This window comes from Mustela nigripes, chromosome 9 (genome assembly GCF_022355385.1).
Source record: "Mustela nigripes isolate SB6536 chromosome 9, MUSNIG.SB6536, whole genome shotgun sequence".
In the NCBI taxonomy this organism is placed as follows: domain Eukaryota; kingdom Metazoa; phylum Chordata; class Mammalia; order Carnivora; family Mustelidae; genus Mustela; species Mustela nigripes.
Window position 1 is genome coordinate 37853376 of NC_081565.1, and position 25772 is coordinate 37879147.

At 39.8% G+C, this 25772-nt stretch overlaps 1 protein-coding gene across 1 annotated transcript; it reads right to left on the minus strand.

The window, feature by feature from the left end:
• Nucleotides 1-965: 965 nt before the first annotated feature.
• On the minus strand, nt 966-10916 carry DNAJA1 (DnaJ heat shock protein family (Hsp40) member A1). Its single transcript, XM_059411509.1, has 9 exons — nt 10748-10916; nt 9499-9640; nt 9175-9352; nt 7036-7140; nt 6129-6356; nt 4132-4246; nt 3353-3468; nt 2961-3061; nt 966-2177 (listed from the first exon to the last, which is right to left on the minus strand). The coding sequence occupies exons 2-9, from the start codon at nt 9628-9630 to the stop codon at nt 1959-1961; spliced, it is 1194 nt and encodes a 397-aa protein (XP_059267492.1). The 5' UTR covers nt 9631-9640; nt 10748-10916; the 3' UTR covers nt 966-1958.
• Between the last annotated feature and the right edge of the window lie 14856 nt (nt 10917-25772).

Here is a 25772-nt window from a genome sequence, read left to right on the forward strand (position 1 = left end):
CTGTGTATCTGAAACCTTCCCATCACCACAAACAAGCCCTAACTCTCCATTCCTCATCTCCCTAGCCCCTATAATTGGTCTCTATGAATGTGCCTAATTTAAGTATACATACATTTGTACGCACATGATAATTTGTCCTTCTGTGTCTGTCACCTATACATGCACCATCGCATTTGGTTTGTCCCTTGCGATGGCTCTAAGTATGGCTATGCCTCTGGCTATGGCTTTGTTTCGTTTCCCCTTTGGCTACTGTGAATGCTGCAATGAACACTGGCAGGAAGAATCTTCCTTAGCCAAGGAGGGAACCACACCAGTCCTATAGTCCTTGTTTGGCTTTTTGATTAAGTGCCCCAACTTTCCCATTAACAGACACACCATTTTACACTCTCCCCAGTACAGTAGAGTTCCAATTTCTCCCTATTTTTACCTGTTTTCATTTTGGATTAGTAGGTGTGAAATAGTATCTCACTGTGGGTTTGATTTACTCTCCTCATGACTGAGATGGGAAACATGAGCTTGTGCTATTTTTAAAAAATATTAAATGTATTGTCAACATACATTCTCTTTAGAAATTAAAGATTTGTCACAGCCATTATTTCGAATACTTTTTTTAAGGAACTACTCTTATACGCTAAGTTTTAGTTTCCTACAAGGAAACTTAAGACCTGGGCCACTTCTTGGTTAGAAATGTTTAAGCTTCCTGATTATGGGAGATGCAGCAGAACCAGAACAAACAGGCAAACACTCTGGACATTCTCACTCTAGTGTTTGCTTAAGTTTTTAAAATCCCTTTTGGCTCATTACTCACCCCTCACCCACATACACTCTTGTTTAACATTTAACTATGGTTTAAGTAACATTTTGTATTACCCATTTAACTAATTAAATAATCTCCTATCTTACTTAATGAAAAGACAATGCTTTCAATCTAGGGGAAAAAAAAGCCTGTAGTGACACACTGGAAATGCTTTGTAATCAGTATATTAAGGAGACATTCATACATTCCAATTGCTTAATTCTGATAACCAGATTTAAGCTTGTGAACATGACTTTTTAAACATACAATTAAAGCTATTCATCATAATTTGCTATACTACCAACATTAAATTACAGTTACTTCGGAGCGTTATTTAAAGTAAGCCTGTAACATACCTTAAATAAAAAAAAAACCTTCCTATCGCATACATGCAAACTTCTCCACGTAAATGTCTCTTCACTGTAAGTTACCCTGCTCCCGAAGCCACTACTCTGAAGCTTATCATGGTCCAAAAAGAAGGCAAAAAAGTATAACCAGGACTGATATATATATATGTATATATATATTTTTAAAAAAGGGGAAGAAAAAGATGGCACAGAAGGGAATGCAATTCTACAAGTGCAAGCCCTCAAGCAGCAGCATATGACAAACCCCTTCTTTAAAGAGGTATCCTTTCTATCACTGATACCACAGGCCAAATTACATAGCATGCCATCTTCAAGTAACAGTTGAGGCAATAAATGCAGAGGCATCACAATGAATCCCACTTAACATAACTATAGACCAACACTTCTCTACAAATTCTCTACAAATTCTCTGTCTGATTGCCAATTAAATACACTTCATAGCTTAACAATTAAGGGTCATACACTGAAGTCAATACATACACCCAGCATTTCAGTCTGAGCTGTTTCATATACATAGAACTGAAATTACAAGGTATGGCCTAACAAATGCTAGGGGAGATTTTTTTTGAAAGCAGTTTTTACAAATATTAAACTTATCTTCCACACTGAAGTCATCATACATACGGGGCAAAGTCAGAGCTTTTATATTTGAGTTTATTCTTCATTTAACTTTTAAAACACTACTATAGTTGAATATTAAAACAAAAACAATAGCAAGTAGTGAGCTATGATTATAGTCCTTCACTCATTCACTACTGCACATAAGATGCCAGCAGTGTTATTCACTGGCCCCATTAAGAGGTCTGACACTGAACACCACCCCTGGGATGATGTTCATCATCCTCATATGCTTCCCCATTGTAATGGCGCCGTCTTTCCTGATTTGGATCAAAGTCCACCAGTTCTACCTGGTCCATTTCATCAGTCTCTTCGACTTCCTTCCTCTCAGGTAGGAGTTTTTCCAGCAAAGAGAGTTTATCAGGAGACAGAAAGCCATTCTCAGGAAAATTTACCTATAAGAAGAAATCTCTATTTTAAGTTCAGTTTACTATATTTCATTTGTTCCTTATATGTATTACCACTGACCCATTTTTTTTTTCCCCAGAAAAATGTGATGACACACATGATGATCTTTCGGCCAATCTGCCAGTCCCAAGTTAGAACATGTGTTCTAAAAGGCACTGCATCTATCTAGCTAGTATGCTGAACTAGAACTTAAGGTAATAAAAAAGAAATATATTATCCTAGTAAAATTGCATTGTGATGATCACTGTTCTACTCAGCACATAGAAGAACCCATCCTGAAATAAATACTAATTCCTTTTAACAGGTTTTTAAAAGCTATTTTTTCTCAAGAAGGCAGTTCTTTCTTTGCCCAAAAGTTTTTTTTTTTTCCCTCCAATTCTCCATTTCTATAAAATGTGATTTAAACAACAGTATTTTTAACTCTATGGTCACCAGAATTTCAATTATCGAAACTGCCCGCTTGGCATCGCTGGAAAATGTTTTTAATAAAAGTTGTATTTATGGATCAAGGGCCAGACAATTTAAGACTGAAAAAAAATGAGGGTTGTTTTATAAACCATCCTGTTAGCAAACCCAGCCTTGTAGTATTTTGCCAAAAATCCACAGTAGTTATTTTGAGTGCTTCTGCTGAACTTTAAAATCCCAGTTATTGCCTTAATTTATTTCTTCCTGGACAAGAAAGAGTATCAATTTGATGTACCTTACTATTTGGAAATATAACTTATTTTTTAAATAAGCTAATCATTCTTCGGTATTCCTACAATACTTACCTTAAATTCGATGATGAGGCGACCCTTTTCATATGGCCTACGATAAATTGGCATGCCTTCATTTAGCACACACTTGATATCTCCATGCTTGACAATTTGACCTAAAAACACAGTAGCCAAGTTTTTCCTTAAATAGTCACATTTTTATGAATGGGGGAAAAAAGAACAGAGGAATGTGCTAGCTCACTGATAGGAATAAATTTACATGAAGCCATCAATCCCATTACCTTTTTAGGAGCTTGCAAAAAGACCCAATACCCTATATAATTTCAGCTCAGCTTATAAATTATATAACTGATCAAGTAAAACACCAGTTTTCTCAGTGCCCATACCAGCTAGGAGCAGATCATGACAATACTAGAAGAAAGACAAGCTCATCTAAAGAATTATACCTGGATGAGAGGTGATGACAATGGTTCGGTTGTCAAGAGTAGATATTGGCTTTTGAAAACCGCACAGTGCTTCAACCAGCTGTATGTCCATACACATGAAAAGGTCTTCTCCTCGCCTGTATCAATGTCAATGACATATACTTAATCAATCTTTCAAATCACCAAATATTAGACATACCATAGCAGGCAGTTATTTTCTCTTAACAGGAAGGGTGTACGGGTATCTTTTACAAAGATGTTCTTTCTTTCCCCATTCTCAACAGCTGAGATCTAGGAACAGCAAATATATATGGATCCTGCCAGCTGTTTCCTGGACAAGACTTTAGAATCTTTTATTCTAAGGAGGCTCTACTACTTACCATCCCTGAACTGTTTGTTACACATCCCACTCCCTCCTTGTGCTTAGACTTTTTTTTCCATTCTGTATTAGTAAATTATCTTACTCAGAGTACTCTACCAAAAAACTCATATAGAGTCACCTCAAATGACAGCATTTTCCATTAAGACATTTGTTGTAATGCTCTTTTTTCATCAAATTAAAACCAGTTCCTTCGGGTGTCATTCCCAACACATTTATTGGAACCCTACTCTAATCCAATGCTTTATATTAGCAACAGATGGATAGTTAACACGTTGCTAATCATTCTTGTGCTTCACTCCAAGTTCATCATAAACAGTATTATTTCACAGTATTTCCAAGAAATGTCTTTAACGTAATGAAAAGCCCATTTAAAAAAATATGCAAGATGTCAATTTGAGTAGTTCATAAAAGTTCTTACCGAGTAAAAACAGCATGATCCTTCTGATCTAAAACAATGATAATATCTCCTGGTTCCAGTCCTGGTTCTTGGTCTCCCTCACCATGGAATGTTATCTTCTGGCCATCTTTCATGCCTAAAAACAAAAGATTTCATTATACTCTTGTTTAACATCCAACTAATGCCAGAATCTCAATCTGTTAAAAAAAAACAGTGATGCACGTTTGTGAATCTGGGAGGGGGGAGGAGGTCGTGGTAGACGTAGGTTTACTGAAATGACTGAGAATGCCCACATGATTAAATCAGTTCCATTTCGTTACAAAGTGAATGCAGTAGAAAACACAAACTCTACAGGCAGGTAAGTTTCCAAATTTTAGAGCTACTACTTACTACTAGCTGGATTACCCTGGGGGAAGCAAGTTGCATAACCTTCCAAAATAAATACTAACTTTCTCAGAGACCCACCTCACACTAAGGCCTTAAATAAAAGGCCCATATTGCCACCAAATCAGCAGACTAGCAAACATTATTAACTATAAATGTTAATTATAATGATCACCAAGGTGACCCACACAAGAACTGTTTCACTCATTATAGAAAACATTAAACATACATGTAGCCAATACTAAAATGAATCCCTATACAATCACCAAACGAGATCCAGCAGCTATCAACGCATGACTACCATTTTCACGTATTTATAACTCCACCCACAGTCCCCCCAACATATTTTCAAGCAAAATCCCGACATAATACTTCAGAATATACCTCTAAAAAACTAAGAACTTAAACCACAATACCAGTATTCAACATTGACAAAACTAAACAGTCTTTAATCATTCATGAAGCCAAATAACTGTCTTTTTATGGTGATGAAGCAATTAAACAACCAGCTTTTGCTAGCTGTTCCATTACTTTGAAGACGTGGGTAAATACAGCAAAAATGGCTTCACTCACCATTAATGCCCTCAAAATACATACTGCTTATAGCAAAAGGGGAGGTCTTACCAGAGCAAGAGAAAAAAAAAAATCCTACTAAACATGGACCAATTAAAGAGGAAAAAATGATGGGAGAGTTGGTATCCTGATACATATGGAAGAATACTACTGCAGGAGCTTAAGTTAATGTTAAATGTATGTAATAATGTATAATGTTCATATTATCAATAGTTCTACCAATATGCAATATGTAATACTAGTTTCATTTTAAATTAATCAAGTCTGAAGGGCATTACTACATATTCATAATCTAAATTCTTACATATCAACTAATGAAACATGCTCATTAGTTTAGAAAAATTAAGGAAATCTTTATGAGACCTCCAGAATTCTTCACCTAACCCCACCCTCCATCCTTCAAAGCAAGCATATTCCAGGATGCCTTACTGGCTCAGTCAGTGGAGCACATGACTCCCATTTCAGCGTTCTAACTGCAAGCCTAATGTTGGGGGGGGGAGAGGAGACTGACTGATTACTGATTGACTGACTGACTTACAGATTTTATTTGACAGAGACACACAGCGAGAGAGGGAATACAAGAAGTGGGAAAGGGAGAAGCAGGCTTCCTGATGAGCAGGGGCTCCATCCCAGGACCCTCGATCATGACCTGATCTGAAGGCAGACACGTAACTGACTGAGCCACCCTGGTGCCCCCTGGGTGGAGATTATTTAAAAAAATCTTAAGAAAAGGTAGGCATAGCCCTTAAATTTAGCAGTTCCCAAGAAAATTACCACTGTGTGAAGTTAATTGCAAGAAAAAAGTGGAAGAACTAATGATTTAATAGAAGAGAGTTAAGTATGGAACACTATTCAATCATTTGCTGATGTCAGTGTTACATTATTCACTACAATTATACAAAAGTTCGGCATAAAAAAGCATTTATTATGTAGCTAAGACTTATCCCTGGGTGATACCATACATAAGACCTATTCAAGATAGTTTTTAACAATTACAAAATGTAGTATTAATAAACTTGCTACAGCACTCAAGAACTCACAATAAGTGGCTCAGAACTCACCTTTGTCAATATGAACTTCTAGAATCTTCTTCTCTCGAACTATCTTCCTTCCATTGCAGCTTTTACATCTATCTTTAGGACTGATCCGTTCCCCATGGCCCTGGCACTCCATGCACACAGACTGAATTTGCTGAACCATTCCAGGTCCTATCTGATGAATTCTTATTTGCATTCCAGTACCTCGGCAATTGGGACAACACTCAACTGCTCCTTTCTTACCACCTCGGCCTAAATAGTTTAAAAAGAAATGTTTGAATTAGTATTAGATACAAGTTTTTAAATGAGCTTTTACATGTATCTGATAGAATTCTGCCCTGAAAGTCTACAATTCAGGTTTTCACATTCGATAAAATACAGCCACCATCAGGTTCAATTATCTACTGACATTTTGACTGCTGTCTTAAAGTGCCAACTCAGAATCTTGTTTTAAGCATGTGCTCTCAAAGCACCATTCTTAGAGGACTACTTTATCTGTGAGATGGGACCATTTTAAAACATTCACTCTTTAGGAAAAAACATTTCCAACAAATAACTTAAAAAAAGATCCAAGGTTCTTAGCAAAGAATTTGTCTGAACAGCTTAGTGTCCCCAAAAGAGGACACTATCAAAATCCTATTACAGACGCTGAAACCATATGAATTTGAGTCTAAGTTTTAGAGAGAACAGCAACTGTTCAGCTCTAAACAATGCTGAGGAAAACACACCAAATTTGATTGATCCCAACTATCTGCGCGCACGCGCGCACACACACACGGTGGTATTTTGCCAGTATTTCTCAGGGTGGTAGGTTCATGTTTTCTTCATACTTGCACCCTGCAAGATTTAGGTAGTGTATTGTCAGTTTTATATATCCAGAAGAGTTTCAGTTTCATTTTCAGTTATATTTAGAGGTGTTAAAGGACCATACCTTCACATTTATCGCAAATCACATTCTTTTGCAGAGCTAGTTTTCTTGTTGCACCGTTATATAAATCTTCTAAGGTTACTGAGAGCTGATGCACAACATTTTTACCTAAAACAAAAACAGTACTCATTGAAAGTCCAAGATGCTACTCCTCTTTGTGTTCACTGCACTTCAAAGAAAGATCTGAAAGATGACGTTCACAAGATACATCTGTTGAGCACCTACTACATACATAAAAGGTCACATTATCACTTGTGATCTCAAAATGAGATATAGTTTCAGATGAGGAAAATTAAGTGAAAGTATTGCCTACAGACATATTCGCTGCCATCTTACAAACTACAGCAATCAAAAATGTCAACTACAAAATCACTTGGGAAACCAGTTATTAAATAGCAGGTTTCCCAATAAATTAATTCAAACTGCATCTCTGTCATAATATATTCTTTGAATCTCACTCAGTATAGCAATGATATGACCAATTATTTCATTCAAAAATTTAACACAGTAAGTCCAACTAAGCAAGATTGGTCAGGGAAGCAGATATACTTATCCAGTCTCTGCAGAAGACCATTAGTTCTCACTTCTTTCTGACACAGGAGTAGCACACTTATTTTGGGACAACAGTACTTAAAAACTGTATTTCTCATACAGTGCTAATACACCTTCCTGCAGTCACAAATATTTTGTATCCCCGATACCTAATACAGAAGCTGCTAATCACATGTGGCCATTTAGCACCTTAGTAAGACCAAAGATAAGGGAATTTTTGTTTCAAATTAATCGAAATGTAAATGCAGCCAGGGGATATAAAGGAGTGACCTATCTCATCTTAAAATGCAAAGTGGAAGGTGGAGATTGCATAAGGACACAAAGGCTACACAAACGAAATCACCTGCCAACCATTAGTAAATTCCTAGTTCGTGATTCTTCCAGTGACTTATACCCACCACAGAACAGTACTGCCTTAAGCCTATTTTCTCCTATCTGCATGTCTAATGAATACTTTTAGTTCCCCAAAGAGTGTGAAGCACCATTAACTATATCTCCTTTTGTTCCTAGTTCCACCTTTGGTTCTTTATCACATATAGTCCATGCAGTTGGTTCTGGCATGCTAAAAACTGCCCCTCTTACTTTAGCTTTATACATCTGAGAACACAAGGAAGGAAAACAAAAACTCCTTTAGTGTGGTTACATATCCTTCAGTATCACACCAAAAAACAACTTTCATTAATCTAAGTCAAAGACTGCCAGCCAATTCCTTAAAATTCTTTTTTTTCTAAGTAAAAACCACTCTTTTTTTCTGTGGGACAAATCATCCTCAACAATTAACTACGACTGCAAATTTTTCTGAAGTAAATTCTGCAACCACATTTGTTAAAGGTTAAGCGCCCATATTTTAGTAAGAAGCTAAAACAAGATTAAACAGGCCATAACCTATTTGGAGTTAAGAAACCTGTGTTCGATTCCTGACTCTACCTTCCAATATATGACCTTGAAAAAATGTTAATTTCTAACTTTAACTGAACAAGGCCATGTACCTCCAACTGGATGGGGGAGGGTCAAAAAAGCTTTCTAGAAAGTGTTTTGTCCTTTATTCTTTTAATTAATGCTTGATAAAGGTATCAGAGGGCTTTGCAAGCATTTTAAGTAATCTCTATACCCAACAGGGGCTGGAACTCACGACCCCATGATCAAGAGCTGTATGCTCTGCTGTTCGAGCCACTCAGGTGGCCTAAAAGCATTTACTTGTTAGAACTTGATTGGCCTATTTTTGGCTACATCAATCCCAGTTTAAAAAGCACCATAAATCAAAGTGGCAGTATATGTCAGTTTGCAACATTATACCAACATGTAAACAAGCATTTCAAATAGATACTTTCTGAAGAATCTGCTTTCACTAATGGCTACTTTAATTTGCTCCATGTAGACTATTATTATTTTTTTTTTTAGGATTTTATTTATTCAAAGATCACATGTAGGCAGAGCAGCAGGCAGAGAGGGAGGGGGAAAGCAGGCTCCCTGCTGAGCAGAGAGCCTGATATGGGATTCAAAGCCAGGACCCCAAGATCATGACCTGAGCTGAAGGCAGAGGCTTAACCCACTGAGCTACCCAGGCACCCTAGACTAGGTTATTCTTACCTCTCCTTTCTCTCTGCATTCTTCCTCCTCCTCCAAAAAACATATCAAAGATGTCCATGGGGGAGCCAAAACCACCACCAGCTCCACCTTCTTTAATTGCCTGTTCACCTCCTTTGTCATATAATTCCCTTTTCTTTGCATCAGAGAGTACTTCATAAGCTTGAGAAATCTGTTTAAACTGTTTGAGGAAAAAAAAATTTTTCACTTAAAAGTGTTGCAAAGCAGTTACTGTATTACACGTACTCATTGTCGGGTTGTAATAAGTACTATACACCTGGCAAAGAATCACACAGCTACATTTAAGAGTCTGAGTACATCACTTGCCTTCTCTCCTTCATTTGGATTCTTATCAGGGTGGTACTTCAAAGCCAGTTTCCTGTAGGCCTTTTTCAGTTCTTCTTGGGTGGCATTGGGTTTGACCCCCAAAACATCATAATAAGTGGTTTCTTTCACCATTTTCTACAGCCTGAAATAAAACGCAGTTTTAACTGACTTTCAACTGGAAATCTTAATTAGTAAAAATCAGAGTTAAGGCAGAGAAATCTGCTTATTCCCCAAATTTGATTTAAAAAGGCTGCCTTCCCTAAACTTCAGAGAAGGTAACCATTCTTTGGTAATTCAGCCATAAATTCTAACCAACTAAATATTAGCTAATAATTATCGGGATAATTCAAAGGCCTTCTACAGCAACGGGTTCCCCCTCTCCCACAGGAAAGCTCCATACTAACGCCACTATTATCTGGATTCTTCCTGTTTCTCTTTCCAGTACTGACAGCAGTAATCAAAAAGGGCACCAATATGTTAGTTTATTGGTTATTACATTATCATTGTCTTTGGTAAATCTGATAAGCACACACTCCCTAGATTAAAAAAAAAAAATGTGGGCACAGGGGAGGAGTAAAGGGAGTGGTTTACGAAACTGATTAAAAGCACAAGAAAGCAACCTCCCCTCCCCCCTCCTAAGGATGTTTCCCAATCACAGAATTTAGAGCATCTCCACTTTGACCACCGAACCCCCCTCGCCCCCACAAACCAGCGTAGTTTATATGCCGTTAGGTTTCCCCTGCACTAAGGGCAGATCTTAAAGGTTTTCTTCTTTCCACCTTGACCGAAGGGGTGGGAGAACCCCAGCCAGCCTTCAACAAAGAGAAGGAGGAGAGACCAGAGGAGCGGCCGCAGCCTCCGCCCCGCTCCCCCCCGCAGCCCCTCGCCCCTCTCGCGCGTGCGCGCATGGTCGCCCACCCCCCAGCAAGCTGGGGCGGAGGGGACGCGGGGGCGCGCACTTGGGGGGGGGGCGGCGGGTGGAAAACCGAAGGCGGCAAGTCCTTGGGGACCTCAGGCTAAACAGAGTGGAGAATGCTTCAGTAACGTCTCGGGCCCACTCACCGCGTGCCGGAGATGGGTTGCCGCGGCACCACACCAGCCCTCCCAAAATGAAAATCGTGAATACAGGAACCGACAACCCTCCCGCCCACGCGGAGCCAACCGCCTCCGACCACGGTCCCATCCGGCTTCCCGTGCCAACAATGGCGCCGGCCTTCGGACGAGGGGAAGCGCGAGGGCTGAAACTCACCGGTGAGAGGGCCGAGGCCGATGTGGGGGAGCGGGAAGGAGCGCGTTGCTGGGCGCAGCTCGAGTAGCCGCCGCTCCTCCGCGTCTCACCGAGCGTTCTGGAAAGTTCCGCCCGGCGCGCCGCAGCCGTCGTCTTTTGTAGCCGAGTCCCGACGCGTCACTCGACGGAAGTCCCGCCCCTTTCGCCGCTGCCACCGCCCCGCGGTTACCTAGGCAACAGCGCGGGGGCAATCGGCCTGGGAGGAGCTGTGCCGAAGGGCCTTATGGGGCTGGGTGCAAGCTTGGGTTCCTGTAGCTCGTGGAACTTTCTGGAGTTCCTTTCTCCACCCGGTGGGCCACAGAGTGCGGAAGTCTCGGGCGGGAGCGGGGGTAGTTATAAGCGGGGCATACCAGCCCCAACTCCGGATTCCAGAGCCCGCGGGGCCGCCACGGCCTGCGACCCGAGAAGGGCTTGGGAACAGAGCCGCATGCAGGAGCTGAGTTCGGGACCGGAACCTCTCAGAACAAACCCTGCCCTACCTCCTGCCTGCCGGCTCCTTTTTTTTTCCCCGCTTTGGGCATCTGTAATTGGCCTAGCTCCCCAGTCCTGAGATTCTGGGAAGCCGCGGAGGAAGAATTGCCTTGTTCTGGACAATCTCCCAGGTCTCTGAACTTGCTCCTTTTGACGCGTAGTCCGTGGCCTTGTAATCCACCAAATTGCAAGTGGGAAGAACTCTTTGTGCGAGTCCAGGGCCATGCACGTATGTTATTTACCTTGGTCCTGACCGTGTGTGACACGTTGGGCACAGGAAAATGTTTGGAGTACCTTGGTCCCAACTGAGGGCCTTGGGCTACTGGCCTGGCATTCACTTTGTTGACCAGTGAGAGGCACCAAGAGTGGTTAACAAATCGTTTAAATTACCTAAGTTTTAACCCCCACCAGTTTGTAAACTTGGATTTACAGTCTGCACAGTGAGTCCTTGCACTTTTAAGTGCCCCGATGGGGGCCGTAATGGAAAATGGAGTGTTATATTCAATATTACTAAACATAGGAGTATTTACCACCAAGGAAGCTGGAGATGCAAAGTAGAAGAAGCCCGGTTCATATGGCTTAGATTTTAGTAGGGAACCAGACATGCCAACTAACTCAAGAGAACCACAAAATAGAGGTCAGCAAGGAATAGACTGCTATATCAAATCTGATGGAATAGAAAAAGAATCCTTGGGAAAGTAGTTGAGCTGACCATTTTTTCTAAAGTTTTTTTTTTTTTTTAATTTAAATTCAGTCGATATATAGTGTATTATTAGTTTCAGAGCAGTGATTGATCAGAACACCCAGTTGCTTATTATATCATGTGCCCTCCTTGATGTCCATCACCCAGTTACCCCATCCCTCACCCCCTTCCTCTCCTGCAACCCTGAGATTGTTTCCTATGGTTAAGTCTCATGGTTTGTCTCCCTCCCTGATTATACCTTGTTTTATTTTTACCCCCTTCTATGCTTCTCTGTTTTGTTTCTTAAATTCCACTTATGAGTGAAATCATGTAATTGTCTTTCCCTTTTTTTTTAAAAGGTTTTATTTATTTATTTGATAGAGATCACAAGTAGGCAGAAAGGCAGGCAGAGAGAGAGGAGGAAGCAGGCTCCCTACTGAGCAGAGAGCTGGATGTGGGGCTCCATCCCAGGCCCCTGGGATCATGACCAGAGCCGAAGGCAGAGGCTTTAACCCACTGAACCACCCAGGCGCCCCTGACTTTTTTTTTTTTTCTTTAAAGATTTTATTTATTTGACACAGAGAGATCACAAATAGGCAGAGAGGCAGAGAGGGAAAGAGGAGGAAGCAGGCTCCTTGCTGAGCAGAGAGCCTGATGCAGGGCTCTATTTGAGGACCCTGGGATCATGATCTGAGCTGAAGGCAGGGGCTTTAACCCACTTAGCCACCCAGGTGCCCCTCTGATTGACTTATTTTGCTTACCATAATATTCTCTAGTTCCATCCACGTTGTTACAAATGGCAAGATTTCATTTTCTTTTGATGGTTGGGTAGTCGTGTGTATGTGTGCGTGCATGCATATATATGCATATGTATGCACGTGCACACGTGTGTGTGTGTGTGTGTGTATACACACAAACACACGACATCATCTTTATCCATTCATTTGATGATGAATGTCTGGGCTTTTTCCACAGTTTGACTATTGTGGACATTGCTGCTATGAACACTGTGCATACCTTTCAGATCACTACATTTGTATCTTTGGGGTATGTACCTAGTAGTGCAATTCCTGGGTCTTTTTACCTTTTTGAGGAACCTCCACTGAGCTGATTTTTTAAAGGGAGAAAAACATTCCCAACATAGAAGCACAAGAGAAGGGTAAGGGGTGAAATAATGTGATACTTCTAGGGAATTGCAAGTAATTGGATGTTGTCACAGCTAAAGGCAGTGGGCTAGGCATTCCAATTTTACCATGTTATAAGCCACGTGTTTGTTAAGCTAACAGCGGTTAAGCATATGAAATAATAAGTAGAATATATGTATCAAATCACTTCAAGAGTTTCCGCAATGAATGTTACTATATCTACTATTTCTTAAATATTACTCTATTTAGTGTTTCTTTTTGCCTCAGGAATCCAATTGAAATTCCTACAACTTTGAGAAAGATGGAAGTCAACATAAAGCTATGAAATAGCTTTTTTTGTTATCGAAAATCCTTCAAGCTAAGTGAGCTTAATTCTTTATTAAGACTAAAACAAGGGGCATAAAAGTTGGTTTTAAAAAAATGAAAACCTTTGCTTATTTGCTTGTATGTTTATAGAATATCTCTCAAGGATACCAAAAAAGTTGTAATATGGTTGCCTTTGGGAGATATATGTGCTTGTAGAGGAAAATGGGAAGGAAACATTTCAGAATATAGCATTCTGTAACTTTAGAAGATCTAGCCTATTTCAATGTACCACTTATTTAAAAAATTAAACTTAAAAAAGTATAGAATCCTCTCCTCCCAATTCAGGCTTTGAACTAGTAATTTGTCACCCCAACAACAAAGTTAGGTAATTCTTGGTGGCCTTAAAAACCATCAGTACATGTTTTCTAATGTTTTTCCTTCATAGAAACTTAATGATGCTAAAAATATGTCTTTTTTAAAAAAAATATTTTATTTATTTATTTGACAGAGAGAGATCACAAGTAAGCAGAGAGGCAGGCAGAGAGAGTGAGAGGGAAGCAGACTCCCTGCTGAGCAGAGAGCCTGATATGGGGCTCGATCCAAGGACCCTGAGATCATGACCTGAGCTGAAGGCAGCGGCTTAACCCACTGAGCCACCCAGGCACCCCTAAAAATATGTCTTGATGAATATTCTAGCTTTTCAGTAGAACTTAGTGCTTTTAAGGATTCTTATTTATATAAAATACAAAAAGATGGGCAATAATTTAGTATGTGATTTTTTTTGTTAAGAAATGGTATCTCATCATACATGCTGTTTGTAATTTGCCCCTTTCACTTAATTTATTGTCATCTTACCATGTTAGAATAAATAAATCTACTTTTTTTTCTTAAGATTTTATTTATTTGACAAAGAGAGACACAGTGAGAGAGGGAACACAATGGGGGAGTGGCAGATGGAGAAGCTGGCTTCCCGCTGAGTGGGGAGACTGATGCAGGGCTGGATCCCAGACCCCTGGGATCATGACCTGAGCCAAAGGCAGATACATTAATGACTGAGCCACCCAGGCATCCCTCTACTTTGTTATTTTTAACTACTTCATAGTATATAGTATGTAGGTATTTTAATTTATTTAACCATTCTCTATTGGTGAACATTTGACAATTTCCAGTGTTTTACATACAGTGCTGCAGAGAATTCTCAAATACAGCTGTAGACACTCATGCCAGTATTTCTGTAAGATGGACATCTAGAATTGAAACTCCTTGGTCAACGTAAGTGCAGGTTTAAAATTTAATAACTAACTAGGCTTTTCCTTTTTTGGCTTTTGTGTTTCTTTTTCTTCTTCCTTCTTTTCCTCTCTCCCCTTTTGTTCATTTGTTATGCTTAGGAAGCTTTCACCAATCCAACATTATAAACATATTCTCCCAGGTTTTCTTCTGGTATTTTCATGGTTCTAATTTTTACATTTAAGTCTTTATTCCACCTATAATTGATTTTAGTTTAAATACTGAGGATTGGGACGCCCGCCTGGGTGGCTCAGTTGGTTAAGCAGCTGCCTTCGGCTCAGGTCATGATCCCAGGGTCCTGGGATCGAGTCCCGAATCAGGCTCCTTGCTCGGCAGGGAGCCTGCTTCTCCCTCTGCCTCTGCCTGCCTTTCTGTCTGCCTGTGCTCACTCGCTCTCTCTCCCCCTGTCTCTGACAAATAAATAAATAAAATAAAATCTTTAAAACAAAACAAAACAAACAAAAAAAAACAAAAAATATTTTTAAAAATACTGAGGATTATTTATAAGAAACTGAGTTTTATTTTTCTACAAATGGAAGGCTAGGTTTTCTGTTTTAATACCCTATTTTTCCTGCCTAATGTGAAACTGCCATTTTTCTCATATAGTAAATTTACATTAAAATGCATTTTTTATTTTTTGAATATTTTATTTATCTGAGAAAGATTGTGTGAGCATGAGCAGGGGAGGATCAGAGGGAGAGGGAGGAACAGACTTCCAGTTGAGCAGAGAGCGCAGTGTGGGACTCGATCCAAGGACCCTAGGACTATGACCTGAGGCAGCCGTTTAACTGACTGAGCCACACAGATGCCCCTTAAAATGCATTTTAATGTCTGGGAGGGCTAGTTTCCCTCACTGGTCCTCCTTTTTACAGTTTTTCCTGGCACTTTCTAGTATGTTTATCCTTCCAGATGAATTTAAGAATATTTCTGGCCAGTTCCCCCTAAATCCAATGTGACTTTGTTTGTGATTATAGCCACAGTGCTTTTATACATCAGTCATGTTTATAAGGTTGACTCTTCCTACCTGTGAACAATGTATATTATGCATACAGCTGTGTATGCCCTTTACTGTGTTTTATAGTTAGTGCTTTTTAAAAACTAGGTCCTGATCATTTCTTCTTGAAATTGTTACTAAAGATTGTCTTTTTATTGTTATCATGAATGGTCTCTTGTCTTAACATTGATTTTATTATAACTTTCCCTAAGCATGTGGCCAGATTACAGGTATTCAAGGAAGTAGCTAGAGATAGAGAGACACATGGTAGAAGCCAAGTCATTAGGGCTTGAGCACTATGCTAGTAGTTTGAATTTTATCTTGAAAAAATACTGGAGGATTCTGAGGACGATAGTGATATAACTCTACTCTTTTTTCTTCCCGAGTGCCTGTCAGGCACTGTGCTAAACTTTCTGCAATTGTTGTCATATATTAATGCTCACAGCTACCCTTTTTTTAGCAGGTAATTTGATCATATTTGCATTTTAGAACAATCATTTGGTACTGATGTGAAAGTTGGAGTCATAGAGAAGCTTTTATTGTGAGAGCGAAGATTACAAGTGGTGAGGCTTAATAATAGAAATAGAAATAGAAACATAGAAGTGGAATCTGCAGCTCATGGTGACCAGCTGCAGAGGTGAGGGAGAAGGCATCATGCCTGACTTCCGGCATTCTGGCCTTAGCAACACAATGATTGGGGATGCCCTTCCTGAGATAAGGGAGCCCAGAGGATGCGAGGTCTCTGGTGGGGCAGAATTAGGGAGGGCAAAGATGAGTCCGGTTTTGGATGTGTAGGATTACTGTATACATTTTTCTTTAGATTAAAAAGAGAACATTTTTATCGGAAAGAACAAAATGGAAAGCAAATTACAGCTAAAATGCTGTTTCTTATGCTTGCATAAATTAAATTTCTTGAAACATTTAGTTTTTATTTGACTGTGGGGCCTAGTGGGGCTGGAAATATTTCTTTTTGCATATCAACAATTTGTTCTTGTTCTCCTCTTTATAATTATACATGGTTTATCTTCTTTATGATCTCCTCTCCCTTGCAACCTCTCACCATTCCAGTTGTTATTTATTTATTTATTTATTTAAAAAGAGATTCCTTATTTATTAGAGAGAGAGAGTACAGAGAGAGGGGGAGAAGAAGACTCCCTGCTGAATGGAGAGCCTGATGTAGGGCTTGATTCCAGGACCCTGAGCTGAAGGCAGACGCTCGATCGACTGAGCCACCCAGATGCCCTATTTTTCTATTTTTAAAAAAAATTTTTAATTTTTTCATTTCAGAAAAAGAGAGTGTGTGTGAGTGAGAGCACAAGCAGGAGGAAGGGACAGGGAGGTCCCAGCTGAGCAGGGAGCCCTACGTAGGGCTTGATCCTAGAACCCTAAAATTGTGACCTAAGCCAAAGGCAGATGCTTAACTGAGCCATCCAGGTGCCTCCAGTGTTTATTTTTTAAATATACTTTTAATTTTAGAATGGTTTAAGATTAGAAAAGTTAAAAGGATAGTACAGTGAATTTCTTTGTAGCTGGCATCCAGTTTTCCTTATTGTTGTCATGTTAAAATGATAACAGTAGTTACAACTAATGAACCAATACTGATACATTATTAGTAACAAAGGCCCATTATTTATTTGCATTTCCTTAGTTTGTGCTTAATGTCCCTTTTCTGTTCCAGGACCCCATCCAGGATACCATATTACTTTTAGTGATCATGTCTCCTTGGACTCTCTTAACTGTTACAGTTTCTCAGATTTTTAAAATTTGTTTTTCATATTTTTTTATAACCTTGACAGTTTTAAGGAGCACTGACCAGGTATTTTATAGACTATCTTTCAGTTTGGGTTTGTCTTGTGTTTTTCTCCTGGTGAGACTGGATTTATAGTGTCAGAATCTAAACTGCACACTGAATAAGATGAAGCAGAAAGATGAGTTTATTGTAAGTTTTCTACCTGCCAGCTGGGGAATTCAGGGCAACTGGAAGAAATTTTTCATGGGGTAAATGTGGAAGTGCTAGGTTTTTTCAGGTGATTGGTTGCCTAGTCGTCTTCTTTCTTGTCTCAATTAGGGTAGCTGAGTCGGGAATAAGAAAGTCTAGAGATGGCATGAACAGACTGGCATTTGGGGATGGGCTGATGTACTTGCTGATTTCTGAGAAAAGCTATAAATTCCTGTAAAATTAAGTTAAGTTTCTCTTGTATGTCTGAACTGACCATCTTCATTTTGTCCCTGATATAAGTGACTCCATTTTAGTTTGGTCTTACAGTGGGTTTGGGGGAGTAAGACCATAGGGTTAAAGTGTTTAGCTTCATCATATTGTATCCAAAGTACATAGTATGAACATGACTTATCCCTATTGATGTTTACCTGATCACACCTAGTGAGGTAGCATTTGTTCGGTTTTCCATAAAGTTATTCCTCACCTCAGTTCACTCCTCTTCTCCATAATGTATCCTTGAGAAGGAGTCTTATTCATCTTGATATCATTGGCATAAAGGCATGGTCGGCACAGGGTAGACATTCAGTGAGTGTTTGTTGAACTGAACTGGGTCTCTATTACTTTGTGAGTCTCACAAAGGTCCTGCCAGATATTTTTCTCTGTTTTATCAATAGGAAAATAAAAATTTGAGAATTTGAGTAACTTGCCCAAAGTCCATCACCAAACTGGTCAAGTTTGGAATTTGAACTCAGTCTCTTTGAATGCAAAGGCTGTTGTCTTTCCCCACACCACTCTGGCTTCACAGAGGGTTGTGTTTACTTTGGCTATTTCCTCTAAGTACTTGTAATGCAAAGAGTATCCACAAATAATGGGGTTAGTTCTTTGTTTATATTGAAATTTAATTCATCTTTTCAATTTAAAGCCCTACTTCAGAAGTCTCAGCCTCAAATTTGGCAGACCTCTGTGCCATGTATTGCTCAACCTAATTCCAATAGAATTTCTTCTTTTTAATTTCCTACAGAGTGGTGGAGGGTGGGTTGCAGCAGGGCAGGGCCTTCCTGGGACAATGGGTACCATTAAGATGCTAATCCAATAGTATGAGACTGGCTACATAACTTGTGAGGCTCAGTACAAAATGAAAACATAGAGCCACTTATTAAAAAAATTATTAATAGTTTTAAGATAGCGACAGCAGAGCATTAAACCAAGCATGGAGCCTTTCTAAGTGTGAGACCCTGAGTGACTGCACACGTCCCACACCCATGAACCTGGCTGGGCTGTAGTAGAAGTAGTAGATAAGGAGAGCCAATATTAAAGCAGTGGAAGTGAGACTGGAGAAGAGAGGGTGGTAACACCAGACCTTATAGAGGTGAACTTATAAGAATAGATTGATGATCAGATATGATAGGTGAGTGGGCAGATAAAATATGGAAGGTAAAGTTTCTGATTAGTGATGCCATCTACTGACACAGGAAATCCGGGGACCTGGTTAGCTCTGAGGGGAAAATGGGAAGTTCAGTTTTAAACATATTAACCCTCAATGTAGTCAGGAGGCACTTGGATATACAAGTATCCACAGAAAGAGAGTTGGAGGATACGCCCTAATCTGATAGTACTGCTTACTTATTTCTGAGGTTAGGGACTTTAACTTTTTATGGAGAGTATTGATGTATTTCTTACATAATTGAGAAATAATATTTTTATGATGAAAAGCAAATTATGAAGTATTATTGTGTTTATAAGAGAAAATCAATCTGAAAGTAAAAGTTTACAAAAGTTTGTAGTAAAAAGAAAAGCACTTGTAGTCATATATTTTCTGTTGCCAATACCACAGTACGTGATTCAAAATAGGATCTTAGTTTACTGTCTTAATTTTTTTGTGTACCCACAATTTATTGGTTGTTCTACAGAGTGTATAATTTTACAAACTTCTATTTTAAAAAATTTAAAAAAAAGCTTACATTAGATTTTATTTTTATATCCTATGTTTTTTGATAACTGGCATGTGATCATTTTTTTAAAGATTTTATTTACTTACTTGAGAGAGACAGGATCACAAGTAGGCAGAGAGGCAGGCCGAGAGAAAGAGGGGGAACCAGGTTCCTCATGGAGCAGAGAGCCTGATGCGGGGCTCAATCCCAGAACCCTGGGATCATGACCCTAGCTGAAGGCAGAGGCAGTAACCCACTGAGCCACCCAGGTGCCCTGGCATGTTATCATTTTTATATTTTAGTATATATTTTATACTTTCTTTCTATTCCCTGTGTACTTTTTCTTGGGGAAGGTGACAGGGCTGTAGGGACAGCCTAAAGTTGGAAGTCAGGTTTAGGTTCTGGCTCTGGATCTTACTGACCATGTGATGTCAGGAGAATTACTAAACTTCTCTGAGCATAGTTTCCATGTTGGTAAAATGGAGATAAAATTAACTTTACTGGAGATATGATAATTAAATAAGATAATTAAATTTAAAAATTCATTGTAAGTTCTAAATTTTGTGAATCCATATCCTTTAGCTTTAAACCCAGGGCTCTTCTTGGTGAGCCTCCCACCTCCTTCCCAGCTTCATATCCAATAGTGTACTTTCTCAAAGTTGTTTTCTCATCATACCCTGAACATGCCTTATGCTTTCTTAATTTTGCTCTAATTCCTTTATTCCTTTATTTGTTAAAGATATTATTTATTTATTTGTCAGAGAAAGAGAGTGAGCACAAGCAGGGGAGTGGCAGGCAGAGGGAGAGGAAGAAGCAGGCTCCCCGCTGAGCAAGGAGCCTGATCTGGGACTACATTCCAGGATACTGGGATCAGGACCGGAACTGAAGGCACATGCTTAAAAGCTTAGCCTACTGAGCCACCCAGGCATCCCTCTAATTCCTTTATTTAATCCACAGATGTTTATTGAGCATTTTACTTCCCTCAAGGCTTCATTTTAATGTCATCTACTCAGTGAGACCTACAGTGTCTATCCTATTCAAAAAATTGCAATCTGCCCTTCCTTCTCCGCACTCCCAACCCCCCTTTACTGGCTCTACTTTTTCTTGTTTCCATTGCACTCCTGGTAAAACACAGTATTTACCTATTGTCTCTTCTCTCTGTACCCCTTTCCCAGTTGAACTAAAATTTCACTTGGGCAGGAATCTTTGTTTTATGATATATCCCGGGCATCTGGAACACTGCCTGGCACAGAGTACTTACTCAATAAATATTTACTGAATCAATGAATAAATATGCATTGTGTCAGACGTTAAGCCAGGTGCTGAATATCTAACATTGTGAAAAAGCAGAGGTGTGTCTTCCCTTGTGGAGCGTCTAACTTAGCGCTATGGTGGCATTTCTGTGTCTGCCCTCCTCCAGGAAGTGTCAGCGTGACTAATTGCTGAGTTCAGAGTAGCCTATGGTCTTAGCAGTGAGAAATTTTCTGGTAATTTTATTTTTGAGGTTTTTAAAAAACTGTAATAGAAAAGAAGATGGGCAAAAAGAGTAATTCATTCTCTTTAGTCCCTCTAAGTTAAAAGTCAGTGATTTTCCCCAATGCAAAGACAGAATAGTATCCCCTTTAAAGAGCCAGTCCTTGTAGGTAATTGAAAGAGATCATGAGTCTGTCTGGTTTACCTTTTCTTTTCTTTTCTTTTTTTTTTTTTTTTTAAGATTTTGTTTATTTATTTGACAGAGAGAGATCACAGTAGACAGAGAGGCAGGTGGGGCGAGAGAAAGAGAGAGAGGGAAGCAGGCTTCCTGCTGAGCAGAGAGCCCGATGCGGGACTCGATCCCAGGACCCTGAGATCATGACCCGAGCTGAAGGCAGTGGCTTAACCCTCTGAGCCACCCAGGCCCCCTGGTTTACCTTTTATTTTTGGTCTCTTTTTCTAAAATGAAGGAAGAAGGTTGTAATTTTTCACACTGCTGAAGAATGAAAGGATATAAGCATGTTTATAGCTTTTTTTAAAATTGTGGAATACTTCATCCATATGATCCTGACTTATTTCTTTTTTGAGGTCTTCTGTATGCAGTGGTCAATATGAGTTTTTATATTGACAGACCTCTTATTTTTTTTTAAGAAAAGAAAAAAGAGAGCTCAAACTGAGTATATTTAACAATAATCTGCTGATCCAGCACACTTAAAACAACGTGTCAGCAACTATTCTTTTTCTCACCCTATTCTCACACAGGCAGCCGCACAATCCAGGGAAAGTACAAAGCCAGGGGTCTACATGCAAGATGGAATGAAGAATTAAGGAAGAATACTGCTGCACAGGTATACAACTGAACTAAATGATTCTTAATATCCCTTCCAAACTGAGACTCTTGATCTTGATCATTTTAACTCCTAAATCTTGTTTGTCCTCCTTTATTTGCCAGTTGATGACATTGTGTGTGTGTGTGTGTGTGTGTGTGTGTGTGTGTATGGTAAACATTTGAATCTATCACCTGCCTTTGTAATAAAATAATTTTCAATCTTATTTTGATATTCCATCTGAATTTCCTTTTCTGCACATAAATTCTGATGTAGATGTGAATTGTTTGTCCCCTTAATCTTTTTGTCAGGAAAAAAGAAAACTAATAAAACTTGTGGAAGTAGCCTCAGTTTGTTGTGAACAGTTTCTATGGTATCCCATAAAACCATGAAATGACATAAAAATCTACTCTGTGAGATACTTTAAGTCTTGTACTTGGTAGCAATTTAATTTTGTTTAATGGTTGTCACATTGTCAATAAACTGTAACATCCTTGACAAAACAAAGAACAAAGAAAAGACTCAACTCAAACAAGCATGATCCTTTTGTCTTCTCTCATGTTCTTTTTTTTAAAAGTTTTTTTAAAAGATTTTATTTATTTTATTTGACAGAGATCACAAGTAGGCAGAGAGGCAGGCAGAGAGAGAGGAGGAAGCAGGCTCCCTGCAGAGCAGAGAGCCCGATGCGGGGCTTGATCCCAGGACCCTGGGATCATGACCTGAGCCCAAGGCAGAGGCTTTAACCCACTGAGCCACCCAGGCACCCCTTCTCTCATGTTCTTAAGAGAATTATAAGCCCTCTCATGTTCCCACATCATGCTGTGGACCCATCTCTAACATAGCATATATGTATATGTGCATAGTGTATTATAAACATGGATGGTGATGTCTTCTTCTGGAAGGGTTCATAGCCATTTTTAAGGATACAAGAAGAACCCCAAAACAACAAAAATCACACACACACACACACACACACACACACACACACACACACACACGATGCCATAAATTAAAAGTGCAGAGAATGAAGAAATAAATACATGGATAAAGACAAAACAGAACGAGGGACAAAGCCAAAATGCATGTAGGAATGACTTTCACATTTGCTACAGCTGGGCCATGAATTTATCTCTAAACTGACAGTCTCATTGGTCCCACAATTCATGGTGTCCATTGTGAAAAAACAAACCCATTACTCTGCAAAAGTAAAACTGTTCCCTGAACAGAGATCAGATTGGACTGTTTCCAGGGGCTGCTCTTAAGAGAACAGTATGTTACATCAGGAGCAGTGTCCTTGACAGCATCATTGTCAGGGTGGCCAGTTCACAAGGAAGCCTCTTACAGCTGGATGGCAGCACCCCAAAACAGATGCAGTGTTACGGAGCTGGGGTGGGTGCTGTCTCAGTGATCATGGCTTCACAATGTTTTCTTTCATGCACCTAGCACAGTTACTGGCATATAGCAGGGGGCCAAAAGTATTTGTTGAGTGAATGTCAAATGGAGAAGACCGTCTGCAGACTCTCTAGAAAGGTCCCTCTAATTTCCAAGACTTAAAATCAAGCTCCCCAGCTCTGTACCCCTTTTGTATCTATCTAGCAATAGAGTTATGAAGTAATTCTTCTACTCTTGGGTTAAACTGCCATTTTAGTATTTTTTTTTAAGATTATTTATTTATTTATTTGACAAAGAGGGAGAGAGATCATAAGTAGGCAGAGAGGCACGGCGGGGGGGGGGGGATGCAGGCTCCCCGCCGAGCAGAAAGCCTGATGCGGGGCTTGATCCCAGGACCCTGAGGCCATGACCCGAGCTGAAGGCAGAGGCTTAACCTGCTGAGCCACCCAGGCGCCCCCCATTTTAGTATTTTTTAAGAAGATTTTATTTATTTATTTTAGAGAGAGACAGCACAAGCCGGAAAGGCAAAAGGGAGAGAGAGAATCTCAAGCACACTCCACGCTGCATGCAGAGCCTGACCCGGAGCTCCATCCCAGAACTCTGAGGTCATGATCTGCACTAAAACCAACAGTCAGACACTTAACAGATTATACCACCCAGATGCCCTGCCATTTCAGTATTTTAACATTACATTTCCTATGTATTCTCCAAGTATGGGAGTGAAGCCAGAGGCATTTTATGTGTGTGTATACACACTTGCTGGTGGCGGTAGTGGTAGTGTTGGGTTAGGAAAGTACTATACTCCTCAAACTGGGAGGTCAGTTTGCAGGTGACCTTGAGAGTGCTACTGGCTTAAATCTAGACTCCAACATCCAGACTTTCCTTTAAGGATAGGTAGGGCTTGTGATGATGCCAGGGTGCGCCTTGCCATTGGTTTCTGTGTTGAGCATCAGGAAGACCCAGTTATAGGTTCAGAAGCATGGGCGTTAAAAGAGACGCAGTGCTGACCTAGCAGGCAGTGTCTCAGGGCTCTTTATAGCCCCTAGGGCGAATGGGGTTGAGCTGAACTCACAGGTTGGTGTTTAGTCATTTTAGCTAGCAGAGTTGGAGGTTTGGGGGTAGAGCCTAGCATAAGGGTCTTCCTGGAGGATGTCACCACCTCTCATTCCTGATGTCACTGACCTTGTAAATGTGCTTCAGAGCAAGAACTTAGTCTCTGTGTGCAACTTTCTATCTACAGGGTCACAGCAAAGTCTTTATCACAATTTTTCTCTCCATTTTCTGATATGTCACCTTACCTTATTCTTGTTTCAACAGCAATGGCGCTGCCAGACTTAGGACAGGAATCTGGGAGAGAGAATGTAGTAGCTAAATCACTTAAATATATGTAGTAGTAGTAGTAGAATGTAGTAGCTATGTCACTTAAATATATGTTGGTGGTGGCAGAGCTCCAAAAAAAGGGTCACTACTCTGATTAAAATCCTTCAATGAGTTCCCATTTCACCTAGATAGCCACGTGACTTCTTCTTTTAGGTCTGTGCTCAAAAAAGGCCTTTCATAATACATAAAATACCCTCATCACTTTCTATACTGCTTTCTCTTTATGGCCTTTATCCTCACATGACCTGTATACTTCTTTATGATCTTCCCCTCCCCTTACTAGATTGTAAGCTCTTTACAAGCAGGAGCTTTTTGTTCGCTGTGGTAGCCATAGTACCTAAAACAATATCAGACAAGTTGAAGGTGCTCAGAAATACTTGTTGACTGAATGAATAAATGTATCAGCCAATGGAGAGCTAGAACTTCTCTGCTTTCATCTGGCTGGAGGCCAAGACACTGGAAAATGTGGGATGCATGTGTCTGTGTGGGTTCCTACAGCCACTGTCCCTCTTACTAGTGGGAAGAGCTGATTTTGACAATGCGAAGAGCTCAGGTCCTTCTGTTCTGGGAGTTACAGTTAACCATCTGTCATTATGAGGTGGAGGGCCTGGATAGTACAGGATTCATATGGTTTGGGAATGGTAGCAAGGGCAGCCCCAACATCTTTAAGTTATCTGGAGTAGTTTTTACTCTACTAGTTTTCAAGAACCTTGACTGAAGGGGTTCAAGAAATTGAAAGAGAGCTCCTATGTTTGGGTATGTTGATAGGCAAGGGGAGAGTGGTAGATGAGATTAGGTCTTCTGTAAAAATAAGACAGAACAGTGAGTTTGGTCTTAATTGGATGAGCAGTGGAGGCCCTTGAAAGGATTTAATCAGGGGAGTGACATGGTCAGATTTGTGTTTTGAAATATATTCTATAGATGCATTGTGAATGTATTGGAAGGGCAAGAGTGAATTTGGGAGTAAAGAACATTCCAGAAAATAGCATGAATGTCAGGAATGCATTTGAGTACTGCCGTTGGGCCAGGGCTTAGCTCATCCCATATAACCACTACTAGATTCTAGAACTGGTGTTTTACTCTGCTTGCTCTATTTCATTTTTCTTCATCTCTCTATTCATCTATTTTTTAGATGCAATTCAATAAAGTGCAGATATCA